General features: G+C 42.3%; 2 protein-coding genes across 8 annotated transcripts in view; one reads left to right on the plus strand and one right to left on the minus strand.

The window, feature by feature from the left end:
- On the plus strand, positions 1–9,858 carry vdac3 (voltage-dependent anion channel 3). Of its 6 annotated transcripts, none has more exons than XM_030059389.1 (11): positions 1–106; positions 4,019–4,140; positions 5,359–5,430; positions 5,627–5,676; positions 6,216–6,218; positions 6,843–6,995; positions 7,316–7,368; positions 7,534–7,761; positions 7,974–8,124; positions 8,499–8,556; positions 8,679–9,857. In XM_030059389.1, exons 2-11 carry the CDS (start codon positions 4,023–4,025, stop codon positions 8,768–8,770), a joined length of 978 nt encoding a protein of 325 aa, XP_029915249.1. In that variant the 5' UTR covers positions 1–106; positions 4,019–4,022; the 3' UTR covers positions 8,771–9,857. The 6 variants fall into 6 exon arrangements, with proteins under 6 accessions (XP_029915249.1, XP_029915254.1, XP_029915255.1 ...); XM_030059392.1 differs by having other exon boundaries at positions 61–102; positions 4,016–4,140; XM_030059390.1 differs by lacking the exon at positions 1–106 and adding an exon at positions 124–1,016.
- Positions 9,803–13,978, minus strand: part of ikbkb (inhibitor of nuclear factor kappa B kinase subunit beta) — a 23,463-nt gene continuing 19,287 nt past the window's right edge. For both annotated transcript variants that reach the window (XM_030059387.1, XM_030059388.1), the window contains exons 20-22: positions 12,638–12,735; positions 12,316–12,409; positions 9,803–11,580 (exon numbers count right to left, since the gene is read on the minus strand). In XM_030059387.1, the coding sequence (XP_029915247.1) occupies positions 11,521–11,580; positions 12,316–12,409; positions 12,638–12,735 (252 nt within the window). In that variant the 3' untranslated portion in view covers positions 9,803–11,520. The remainder of the gene's footprint in view (positions 11,581–12,315; positions 12,410–12,637; positions 12,736–13,978) is intronic.

The following is a 13,978-nucleotide window of genomic DNA, read 5'->3' on the forward strand; positions in this document are numbered from 1 at the left end:
TGAACGGCTGCTGCGCGTGCCCGCTGCGCGCCCCCTTTCTCCTTCACGGTGCCCCGCAGAGCGAGTCAGCGTTGTGAAACTCAGCGCATCGCCCCGCAAACAAAAGGTAGGCAATACGTGACTTTTATGCGCAGTATTTTTTCTGTAAAACTTATTTTTTATTTTGCGGGTCAAGCAGTGACACCGCAGCTGGCACGGGCTGTGTGACTGTGAACCAGAGGGGAGTGAACGCAGAAAGGCTTGGGGAGTGAAAGTCTGCGTTAGGCGAGTCTGCCAGGGCTATAATGCCAGTTCAGGCCTGTATGCCCCGTTAGTTCACTGAAATTCTCAACTTATTTAGAAATGAATCCAAACAAAACAGCGTCTTTTGGTCACATTTTGGTGATTAGTTTTTGACACTCGGGGTATACGGCTCGATATCTTCTTTAAATCACGTAGAATAATAAAATTACATTTGCTGAAGGCTGCAAGTCTCAGTTTGCATCAAAATGCTCATAGTATAAAAAGTTAGGTTATATTGGCAATTTCAGTGTTGGTCGCATATTGCAACCAAAGAGGCCTTACTGACGCACGAACAATGGAAACCGATATGGACGCATCTGGCAAATTAATAGAGTGGTGTGTTTGTTCCAAAGGGCGACCTGCTGCCATAAATCTTGTTTAAAAGAAGAAAAAAAGTGTTATCTCGCTATGTATGGAGAAGCACAAGGTGCATGTGCAGCTCAACAATAACGCCCGTCATCTCTTGGCACTGTCACCTTTACGCACACTGCTGCAATAGGCCGTAATGAGATAATCTGCTCAAAGTTAGATTCAGATTCAACGCGTTAGTTACCGGCACCGTGCGCATTAATTCGTAAATGGCAAGGTCGGCTCGGGAGAAGAGATGACAGTGCAAACTATGTGTTATTTGCACTGAGCGAGGCCCTATACTATAGCGTTGACACCTAAAGGGATTTGCAACGCAGGAAAGTCGCTATCCGAAGTTCTGAAATCAAGCCAGGCTGGATCTTTAGGTTGGTGGTGGGTGAAGGTTTACTCTCTAACATGAGGCTGATTTGATTAAAGCAGACACTAGCAGGCATTACCTGACCCAGTGTAAACACTCGCCTGCTTCCTTGTAACTTTTGTCACTGTAGCCTTAGAATAAATCAACTAGAAATTACATTTGCCTTTGAATCGGACTCTGAGCAGATCATAATATGGATTGTATGCGTTACCAACCCATGCACTGTGCATTCAGGATGTATATTCTCTCGGTGTTACATGACTGCTCTTGACCTTATCTCACTTTCACACATTCCTGCTGCTATATGCCACACACACTGACTGGCCTTGGTTTCACTTTACCAGGCAGGTTGGCCTTTGCAGATTAACTTTCTGTTCAGATAATTTTATAGCTTGCTTTATAGCTTTAGGTTGTCCATTATCTACACCTTAATGATAGGTTTGTTATGAATGCTCTATGTGGTATATGTAGTCAGTGTTAATTTAAGCCTGAGAATGTGAAAATAAACACTTGTACTATGTACATTTGTATATGTGCTATGTATGAGGCTGCTCAACTCAAAATGATTCTCATGGAAAATTAACTTAAATATACTGGGAAATTTGCTGCATTTATATAGTTGGTTAACATTTTTGAAGGGTAGCCATTGATAAACATAAACAATAGAGACTGAAAACTATTTTACAAAATATAACTGAGGTTTTTCATGTACCTTGGTACTGATCTGCTTATTTTTACAAAGGCGACACAGCACACTAGTTAGCTCTTAATCGTTTCACATGCATATCAATCACTACCAAAGCAGAGATTTTGCTGTTTTAAGGACACAGTCTGGGAAAATGATTTCTCTTTGTTTGGTTCTTGAGGTTGTGTTGCTAGATGCTACCACACAGCTACAACCACTGTCTTGTTTATGCGGTGGCTGTTTTCCTGTCACGTATTTGGGTGATTTATGGGTGTCATTTTGACCCTGAAGCTTGCTGAATGTTGTCATCTGGTGTGTGTTGGGGGTTAGGGGCAGAAGAGAGTGTGTGTGATTGGGTCAGACATTTGAAAGTGTGTGTGTGTGTGTGTGTGTGCGCGTCTGTGTTTGCATGTTTGCATATAAATACAGCCTGGAGGTACAATACAGGAGGATAAAGATGTTTTTATAAGGGTTTTAGTAAGCTGAACAGGGACAAGCACCCATTTTGAAACGCCGGTCACATGTTTCGTAGTGTCGGGTTCACCGGGGTTAAATATAGCACAGGATTTTGGAGACTGAGGGAGGAAGGGAAGGATGGAAGGGTCAGAAATGGACTGGGGAAGGAGGTGAGGAAGGAGGGATGGTGAGTGGGGATTTGTTTTTAGAGGGGAGGAGAGAACTGACAAAGCCAGTCCAGGAATTGCACAAGGTCAGCAGTATGCCCACTCAGATCAGCTAGCAGACAGTTGCTTAGTGTCTCAGAACTGAGCCACAGCACAAACAGCACAGCCGACAGGACGGCTGGTCACAGAGCCCGGTGAGGTTTTTGTGTGTGACCGCCTCACCATCTCTGAACGTGAAGAAGACATTTCAGGAAGGCACGTTTTGAGGGCGACTACATGTAGGCCAGGGTGATAGTCCAATGTTATTATTTGTTGTCTTTCAGCAAAATCATATTGTGATCAAATGGTGATTTTGGTGATTTTATTATGACACACAGTTTGGTTTTAATGGATGATAAGCAATTTTTAAAGTTGTAATTTTATTTACAAATTAAAAAAAAAAAAATGGCAAAATTCGGTACAAATCAAATTCCTTAAGTATCATTCAATATCATTATCACTTGATCCAGTGTGATTTTGCATACATGAGTCATATTGTCATACATATTTATATTGAAAAACAAAAATAGTTTGCTTATTGTGATATTGATTTCATCCATATCAGTCAACCTTGATGGTGAGTGGTGAAAAAACATCAGCAGTTTGAATTTCATCATCACATCATGTGGCATTATAGGGTTTTTCAAAGTGTTTTAATTTAAGACCTGTGGACAGATGCTTGGCCGTATGATGGCTCTGCCAAGCTCAGACTATGAGCTCTGTGTGTGTGTGTGTGTGTGTGTGTGTGTGTCAGATCTGGTTCTGATTCACATAGTCCCAAATCAGTTTGATTCAATACCGATTTTTTTGATTGTAAGAGAATTAATTCTGTAAATTGTACAAGGAACCCTCTAACCTGGTGCATTATTAATATTAATGTTTACATTAAGAGTTGACCCCAAAGCAGTTACACTCAACACACCACATCAGTCACAAATTAGTGCAACGCTACAGAATCAGAACAAAGCATTAAAAGATCGATTCAGGGATTAAATAAATCCATCATTATATTGTTATGAAGACGATCGATTTAAAATAATTTTTCAGTTAATTGAACCCACCCCCTGTGTGTGTGTCTGTGTGTGTGTGTGTGTGTATGTGTGTGTGTATGTCTGTGTGTGTGTGTGTGTGTGTGTGTGTGTGTGTGTGTGTGTGTGTGTGCGTGTTTGAAATAGGATCTAACAATTTTGTCACCAGTCCATTTGGTGCTGTGTTTCTGTGCACTTGTAGGAAGGACACAGAGGCAGAATGCTTTTATGTTTCACCGGATCATCATTTACTGGCCCAGACAGTTTTTTTAACCAATGCAGCTCATCAGTGTTCTTTGTCTGGTTAAACCACTATCACCCAGTACCACACCGAGGCCATAAACAGACCTTATCATCGTCAAATATTGTGCACAAAGTACATACGTTCACTAACTGCTGACCACCGTACACACATGGTGATGCAATAGTTGGCCTGGTTACTGTATAGCTAGCAGACCAGATCTGGCTGGACACTTGCAGTCGCAGCACTGCACACTACACATATTCACACAAAGCACAGAGTACTTATGCAGAGGCAGTCAAGCCCACATATTGTACACTGTTTTAGTGAAAACAGTGCAAGACTGCTTGCCAAAGTTTCTATTGTCCCTCCTTGCACATCCCTCCTCTGAAGAGTCATGGCAGAGAAAGGAGTGCAGAGCATGCTGCAGCAGGAGGACAAGACAGGAAAAGGCCGTAAGGCAGAGAACAAAGACCACTGTGTGGCATGTGAGCACCACGCACCCAAGGGACATGGTGAGTGGGGCAGGGATGGGCGGGTGAGACAGATGACGCATCGTCAGGGTCCCTGGATGGAGCTTTGCTTCCATTGTCCTCGACAGAAACTTGTTTCCATCTTTAGCAGAAAGGATATGACAGATGAGAAAAGTGAGAGATGATTATATATGACTGTCATCAAGGAGGGGAGACAAAGGGGCAAAAGAAGGAAGGGGAGCTGAGTCATATCTTGTAGTTATCAGTGAATGCAGGATATTCAGAGCGCTTCTGCAAAGTCACCTTCACCAACACGTGTGCACAAAGACCTGCTCACATAACGTGGACACACACACACACACACACACACACACACACTAACAGAGCTCCATGCAGGGACCCAGGGGATCTTGATGACACTATACAGCCCAATGCAGTGGTGTGCACTGCAGGAGTGGTAGTTGCTGACTAACCAAACCTACTTATGCTTATGTTAGCATTGTAGCATGTAGTAGCATGGCAGAGCTACTGCCATGGCTTGCATATTTCTTTAGATGCCATATATGTCTTTCTCTGCACAATGCAGTGCAACAGGGATGCTGTTAATGTGCAAATAGATCCAGGCATGCAGCATACATTTATTGAATTGCAGTGTGGTCATTCACATTTCATTTATATTTAACTTGCTGTGGCCTGGAGCATCTCTAGTTGCTCTCTTCTAGAGAATCAGTCCCATTAGTTTAACAAGTTCTGCTGCTTGCTAATGGACTGCTGCCAGGGAATCAATACAGTGGGGGAGGAGAGAAGCCATGTATCACCAGCACCCAGATGAGGGAAAGCCCCATCTCCAGATGGCCACCATCCTCCAGCTGAAGTGATTCTGTGTCTGTCTCTACTGGTTCAGTTTAAGGCTAAGGCCTTCTGTCGGCTAGTAAATATTTGGTGTAATGTTGCTTTGTGTGTTCGCATTTACTTCACATGTTGTTGCAATGAGTCTGTGTAGTTTGAAAAGAATGTCCTCAGGTGTGCCGCTTCCATTGCAATCCCTAGATTCATCTTGAGTGCAGCTTTCCATGTTTTGTCAAGAAACAGCCATCTGGTATTTGTTTGGAGTATCTGCTGTAGCATTTTGCTAAAAGCTGCTTGAGTTCACTGTGCACTCGCCATGCTGTTGTAATGAGATGTGCGTGTGTGTGTGTATGTGTGTGTTGTCATTCTGAAGAAAGTATGAAAGCTTTACCAACATGTCTGTTTCCACAGGCACAATGGCTGTCCCTCCTGCATACTCAGACCTGGGGAAATCTGCCAAAGACATCTTCAGCAAGGGCTATGGTAAATCAGTAAATTCTCTTAAAGCCAACACATATGCAGAGTGCATGCCTCTTGTTTTTAAAGCAGGACTGATGTTAAGAGAAGAAAACACAGGCTGTTTATTTTTGCCGTAGCTTTTTTTGGAGTCACACTCTGCAGGACTGAAGTTATTTTTCCATTCTGACTTCTTTTCTCCTTCGCTTCCTTTTCTCCCCAGGCTTCGGAGTGGTCAAACTGGACCTGAAGACCAAGTCCCAGAGTGGAGTTGTAAGTAAAGCCACTGCGTCGTCTTTGTGAGTCTCATGTTTCCAAGTCTCATGTCCAGACATCTCTCTCAGAGCTCTGCAGTGTAGATCAAACGGCTGACTCACTGCCTGGCAGCCGTCCATGCCAGTGTGTTTTTTTCTGTCTGACATATACACAGTCTAACACACAGACTCAGCAGAGTGCCAGTGTCTGTCCAACCAGTTCCACCCTCCCTTTGCTCAGGCAGTAAGAGGTGTCATGGAGGAGGAAAGCACTTCACTTAGTATTTAGTGAGCTGCACAGTTGCACTGTGTCTCTGTTGCTGCAAAGCTGTTGCCATGGTAAAGCCATAATGAGTACTTGAACACAGAATCTCCCACATGCCACAAAACCCATTCAGAAGTGTATTACATCAACATCCCAACACACAGCATACAGCTTTTATTTTCTGTACAACTGCTTTTCAGTTTTACCGGCGAATGTAAATGCTGTGTGGTTCACGCTAACTTTCTCTCTTCTCTCTGTCTTTTTTCTGCTTCCTCTTTGGATATTCCTATCAGATGGTAAGGGTGTGTGTATGTGTATGTGTAGCTCTAATTAAATACAGGTGCACTGCAGGGTAAGCCAGTGATACCAGTTGTGTCTATGTGTGTGTGTGTATGTGTGTATGTGTATATATGTGATTAAGGCTGTCTTCCTAACCTTTCTTTGCAGCAGTAGCTCCTCCAGTAGACACCATTTCCTCTACTACTACAGCAGTAATAGCACTGATCCTCAAACTAAAATGCACAAACACACCCAGATACAACCAGTCCCTTCTATACTTTCCACAATTTCCCTCCCAACTCATGTCTACCTGAATCCTGTCACTTTATTGTTCCTAAAGTTGTATTTTTTTCCTCTCGTTTACATTAACCAGTCATACAAACCTGAGAGGGACTGTGTGGCAGAGGAAATGTGGGAAAGCAAAAGCTTCACTCCCTTCTATGTGATCTTTCTCTCTTCCTTCTTTTTCTCCCGCTAGATAGTTTTCTTTCCCTCTAATGTCCATAGCTGTGCTGTCTAAATAAGACAGGGTTATTGTCACTCATGCCTTTCTGCTTTCCCCTCCCCCTTTGTTTACTCTCTCTCTCTCTCTCTTTCTCTCTATCTCCCTCTCTCTCTCTTTCTCTCGCTCCGTCCCTCAGGAGTTTGCGACCTCTGGCTCCAACAACACAGACTCAGGGAAGTCAGCGGGCCACCTGGAGACCAAGTACAAAGTGAAGGAGCTCGGCCTGAGCTTCAACCAGAAATGGAACACAGACAATACCCTGACCACAGAAATCACCATGGAGGACCAGGTGAACTAAAAACAACAGGATACTGGTATTTTTAAAAATCACATTGTGTGTGCACTTGAAAAAAAGGGTAGTGGAGGAAAGTAAACCTGCACACTTATCCACATGGTAGGCACTGTATTAGTTATTTGACGTTTTGTGCCACCAAACAGCAGAATTTATTTTTAAGAACGCTATCTAGCATATCAACCCATAGCAATCTACCTATCCGTTTATGAAAATGTATATCTGTGACATTAAATACATAACATCAGTGTCCACTTTCCATTCAACGTGTAGCTCATTGTCTGCTTCCTCTGTGGGGGTTGTCTGTCTGTTTGCAGCTGGCTAAGGGCTTGAAGCTGGCTATGGATACGTCATTTGTGCCCAACACCGGGTAAGATACAGCTTGTTCATACTGAATGGGCTCTGGCAATGAAGTGAATACATTAATCAATCAATACGGAAGGTAATATCGCAATAATGGAATGCTAAGCGGTGACTCCTGCTATCTAAATGATTTATACTTCCCTCCTTCCCTCTCTTGTCATTCCTTCTACAGCAAGAAGAGTGCCAAGCTGAAGACGGGCTACAAGCGTGAGTACATCAACCTGGGCTGTGACCTGGACTTCGACATGGCTGGTCCCACGATCCACACGGCCGCTGTGCTGGGCTACGAGGGCTGGCTGGCCGGCTACCAGATGGCTTTTGACACTGCCAAATCTAAACTGACCCAGAACAACTTCGCCCTGGGATACAAGGCCGCAGACTTCCAGCTTCACACCAATGTGTGAGTTCCTGCATCCCAGTGGAGAGATAGTCAGGGGAGAGGGAAATCACACATGTGGGACCGGAGCAGCCATGAGAGAGGAAGTGTATCCTCAGGAGGAATCACAAAGTTTAGCTCAAACACAACTGCCACCAAGTTCATTTTAGTTCTTTGTCTGCTTCTTCTTCTCAGCTCTCACATTCCTGTATTGGTGTTTTGATGCTGTGTTTCAGGAACGATGGCACAGAGTTCGGTGGCTCCATTTACCAGAAGGTGAACAGCAACTTAGAGACAGCCGTCAGCCTGGCTTGGACAGCTGGCAGCAACAACACACGCTTTGGAATTGGAGCCAAATACCAGATAGATAAGGATACCTCCCTGTCTGTAAGTACAGCCTCAGAGAAGCAATGAACATCATTAGAAAGAGGCATGCCACACACCTTAAAAAAGGTCACACAAGTGCCATTTTCACATTGAACCATATATTGACAGTAATTATAATATTGGTCTGACATCAGTATTGCTTATTAAAGTTGGCCAAAGCCATTAGTTTGCCAATTTGCCAATTCATCCCCAATTAACTCTTGAATTACAAGCTGTTATCTGCAGTATTTGACAACCTTAATGAACTAATTCATCAGTAGGATATCAGTCATGTGCAAACATTGTATATCAGTGGCTGTACTGTATATCTATTTTCATTAATGCTGCATAGATGATTATCGTAAAATGTCCTTGTTTGTTTTTTTGCCTCACAGACCAAAGTCAACAACGCCTGCCTCGTTGGAGTTGGCTACACACAAAGCTTGAGGCCAGGTAAGACCTTTTATTAATTCCTTGCCCACTTGTTGTAACTCTTTCCGGTAACAGCAGCTAGGAGACCATCGGTATAGCTAATCTTGGCACCTGGTTCATATTCGTAACACTTGTCCCTGCAGGAGTGAAGCTCACCCTCTCAGCTCTGATCGATGGGAAGAACTTCAACGCTGGCGGGCACAAGGTGGGCATGGGCTTCGAGCTGGAGGCGTAAGGATTCAGGTGGACGTCTGACGGGAGAGGAAAGCAACAAAGGAGAAGAAAAAGAAAAGTGCCCAAATGTGACACCACCTCCAAAAAGTCCACTCAGCAACACTTTAACACATCTCCCCTCTCTGAATCCTGCACACACACACACAAACAGACACACGCACTCATACATGCATGCACACACGCACACAGACACACACACAGACACTTGCATTCTTTGGCCTTACACCCACCCAGACCTTCAGTACTGTATTTAAAAAGGAATCAAGGATCATTTATTTTGGTTATTTTTAGCTTCCACGTTATTCAGTCTCCAGAGCAATACCAACTTTGATCTATTTATCACGATACACCCAAAGAACAGTAAGAAATTCCTGCATAAGATCCTCCTCTCCAAATAACGTGCTACTTTTGACCAGTCTGACCAGACAAAGTGCACTGTGTCGTCAGTAGAGCGTATGTCCTGGTCTCTCAGACATATCGTCTGTGTTCTTTATGGGATGAGATTTGAAGCACCTTCCTAGTTCGACTGTGTGGTCAGCTCTCTTTTCCTCAGATCATGTATCCGATCTACTTCTTTTGATTTTTTGACAGTAACGAGATTAATAGAGGATGCTTGTTTTGTTATGTTGTGGTGTTTTTTGGTGCATGCTCTCAAAGCCAGAGGGAAGTGTTCAGTTTTTGACTTTTCGTTGTCACATTGACAAGTACAGCGACCGTACACGGATGCAATAAAGCTCATGTAAGAGGACTAAGCAGAAAAGACAAAGAGCAACTCATCTTTCTTCAGATTGAGTCAACCGATACTGATTGATTCCACCGTTCAACCTCAGTAGCACAGTAAAGACGAACTGTGTAAACTCAGTTACCTAAAAATCTCTATTTTTCTGGTCCTGTTTTTCAACGGCCGATGACTATTTGGACGTCTCTGTCATCTCTTTGTCTTGTCTCTTTTTGTGTCCTGTACCTGTTAAACTGTTACCACTACCATTTCACTCTGTCTGTGCTGTGCTTTGAATAGGGAATATAGCAAGCCTTTAGGACCTCCAACTGATTTTATTGAATTCATGGAATAAAGAATGTCAAACACTGTGCTGTCCATCAGTGTCTATTTGAGTTATGTACAATAATTTCTCCACTGCTTTGTAATTATGGTTCACAAGAAATGGGTGAAGGAAAGGAAGACAGTTTGCGCATCTATTTCCAGGGAAATGAGAACATAATAAACACTTCTCCCAGTACAATACATCATTGCATTCAAAATACAACATTCAGCTTTGTTTTACAATCGTCACAAAATGATAATCTCACAGCTATCAATGTTCTAATACATGCACGAATAAAGACAACAGGACATCACAGACATTTGGCATCATGTAACACCATCCAACACTTTTCACAATGTACATCTATAAAGTTTCACCAGTTTGGATTAAGAGGGGCATGCAGCACAGTTTGCACATCATGGCTGTTGTGCATGACTTTATTCTTCCAGTCGCAAGAAGATGGGGGTTCACCTTTGAATTCAAATGAAGAGAAAATGTCAGCTAATGTAGGTAGAGTGGAAATTCGTGAGCAATTTTCAACACTCAGCTACAAGGTACAGAGTTGACCCTGCATGGATTTAAGCCCCTATGCCCCCTATCTTTCAAAATCAAGTTTTAGACCTGAAGTCACTGGTTTCTGCCCGCAGCTTCATCATCTTCAACAAAGTGAGATCAGCTTTCACTGACGTCTTTGTTTCTCCTGACTGGCAGGCAGGCTCACGGGACTAATATCCCCACAATGCCACCGATGCAAAAGGCACAAACTAAAATAGTTGCAAGACCACAACAAACATGACTCGTTATATACATTTTCCAATGGGCACAACACCAATGGGCACAAAATACTGAATTAAAAATGAATTCCAGTGAGAAATCTTAATACACACTTAGGCACAATGAATTTTTACATAGCACAAACTCAAGCTATTTGCATGGCAGTACATGATAGCCAAATTTTAATCACAACCCTGATCTTAGAAAAATAGAGTCTGTATCTTGACAGAAGTCCACCATGTAGAGAAATGTAGCAAAAATTACAAACTAAAATGCAAATAAAGATACACTGCGGCTACAAACACTGAGAGACAATTACGAGATATTTCTGGATAAGACTTAACACAGAGTCACATTTCATTGATGAGCAAATCTTGTTTTTAGATGAACATAAAACATCACTTTGCCCACGGCTTTAAAGCAAATCTGGTTTCAATCCGTTTGAACACTGCAAGCGTTTCTCCACACACCTAGGCTGAGATTATATTTACACAAGATGGATTTTGTTTTCATACACACATCAGCTGGTACAATATTTGTTCTAGGCAGGACAGAGTGCAACTTGACCACTAAAATGACTTGAAAGTTACTTAAAATTTATAAAGTAGTATGCGGATAAAATAATAAGATCCTGCTCTAAGCTATTCCTTTAATATCACTGCTGGTCAAAGGTAGAAGGCATTTCATTATATATACAGATGTTTATCAGTGCGCACTTGGTGGTAAAACTGACAAAAGGTCATGCAGGAGTAGTGAGCAGGCTTGCCAACCAGCCAGTCACTAATCTTATTAAGCAAATATCTTCCAGTAACAGTCAGCAGCTGGTGAAGTGGGAGCATCCCTTCAAAATGGTCCACAGGTCATCCTGATGCAGTTTGTCAGCCTCTCCACACAGAGGCAGCAAAGCACCACGTTCACCTGGAGCCCGAGGCGCTCAGGAGAGATCACTGGAGAAGTTCTGCCCTCCGCTGAGCCACCTCCACTCTCTCAGCATCTGGGACGGACGGAGAGTACAAGCAATGATGTAATGTGTTAAGACCAAAAAAGCAGTCCTCTTACACATGCTACAGAGAAAATCAAATCAAATCTGTATGTGTGTGCACTCTAAGAGCAAGTTAAAAAGACATAAACATAAAACAGATTTTAAAATAATACAATAAAAACAATAAAAAAATGATAAAATAAAAGTAAAAAATATGTTTTATACAAAATGGGAATGTAACAAAAATGAAAAGCATGGATAAAAACTGTCAATATGTAAATGCTAGGCTAAGAAAAGCACATTTTTAGTCAACATTTGGAGACTTTAACAACACTAAACGCCCTAAGGTCAAATGGACTTTCAAACGTCAGATCCATAGGGGCTAGAAGTTGCTTCATCGTGTTTTTGTCCTTGTTTTGGGCGTTTCTAAGAGACGAGAGCTTGTGGATCTTAGTGGTATGGTAACATGCCAATATTAATGTAGCATACCATGGAAAGATTTAAATATTCGTGACAGTGAGTCTCAAAATTGATTTTTAAACTGACACAGACTTTAAGATGGAAATAACTGGAGCTCTCTTACTGCCGGCTGATCAAAGGAAGGGTAGTGAAAATAAGTCAATGTTGGCCTAACACAGTTATTAATTAAACGTGGGAGCTTCTTGCTTTTAGTGCAAGAGGAACTCAAGGGTCAGAAAAGAGGGAAGTTTATTGTGGGATGCAGGGGAGTGTGTGCACCACCCTCACCTCCACACTGCTCTCTGACTCCTGGATGGTTTCATGCAGCAGACTCTGGAGTCGACTCTCAAATGTCCTGCTCTCCTCCACCAGGGACTCATCACTGCAAACACACCCAAAATGATTCATCTACATATTATTCACGGCCAGAAAGATATGAATGTAAATATGAGAAAAATCTCTGTGCCGGTCCAAAAGGTTATTTGGTGATGTCTCATGGGGAAGTGAGAGAAAGCAATATTACAAGTTATGTATGTCTTTATGTGTGTATGTGTGTGTGTGTGTGTGTGTGTGTGTGTGTGTGTGTGTGTGTGTGTGTGTGTGTACTCACAACTGCTGTAAGCTGTGTCTGGGGGTCAGCAGAGGGGGAACTGAGGAGGGGGTTCGTATCCCATCAGGACTGCCACTCACCGGGCTGCGAACTTTACTCTAGAGGAGGGAGGAGGAACCACATTATCCTGTGCTCATCTTTATGAAATAACTAAAATGATGTGTGTGAAAAAGCATCAGTACGGTGAAAATAGCTATGTTGATCAGGCTCATTACAGATATAGGAGTATCAGCGTCTGTCGGTCAATATGCAGGGACTACACAGCACTTATTGCAGTAAAAGCATCTGGAATAATTATAAATCACAGTTATCAATAGAAAATTTGACCAGCAGACTCCTTGTACCTTGTATAGCATATTGTGAACTGTATAGATTAAGTTAGTAATACTTTTGTGTGTAAAATATCAAGCCTCTGGCACAAGTCTTTATTACAAGTATTTGTTTACATGATGCTTGTAAAAAAATGTTTTTATGTATAAAATATATCAGCCAATACACTGTGATTGGAAGTTTTTTTTACTCCCACATACTGATACCTGTATCAGCGACAAAACTCCAGTATCGATCAAGTTCTTATTTTGACACAGTGTGATCACTGATTATTAATCACAGATCTTAAATCTTGATAATTTGAGGTCCCAAATTATTTTACTGTACTTTTTGCATCTGATATCAACATCTTGACCATTTTGATGAAGCACATGTCAAGTGTTTCTTTCCAAAGCGAAGTAAAAAACATTCAAATCATGAATCCAGCCGTTTCCATCTCTAATTGTGTCTCTGTTGTTTTGTCTGTCTGTTTCATAGAAATGGACCCTTCACACGTTCTGCCCTACAGTCCTCTGAGGAGGACTTGTGGCCAGGCATGGCACACCATCCGCTCCCTGAAGGAAGACTGGCAGAGACTGCAGCAGGGCCAGAAAGCTGCCATGTAGGAACAAACACACACACGCCCAAGTAAACACACATGCTACGTCCCTTATATTTGATTAAGGTATATTTCTTTCCTCTTAATTTCAGCATGAGCCTACTGAGACACAACTCATCACTGTCCAAACAGAAGAATGAGATGGTATCGATGCACCAGAGACTCACTGCCAAGCTGTACTTTACTCTAGAGGAGGAAGGAGGAACCACATTATCCTGTGCTCATCTTTATGAAATAACTAAAATGATGTGTGTGAAAAAGCATCAGTAAGGTGAAAATAGCTATGTTGATCAGGCTCATTACAGATATAGAAGTATCAGCGTCTGTCGGTCAATATGCAGGGACTACACAGCACTTATTGCAGTAAAAGCATCTGGAATAATTATAAATCACAGTTATCAATAGAAAGTTTG

This window comes from Myripristis murdjan, chromosome 9 (assembly GCF_902150065.1).
Source record: "Myripristis murdjan chromosome 9, fMyrMur1.1, whole genome shotgun sequence".
In the NCBI taxonomy this organism is placed as follows: Eukaryota; Metazoa; Chordata; class Actinopteri; order Holocentriformes; family Holocentridae; genus Myripristis; species Myripristis murdjan.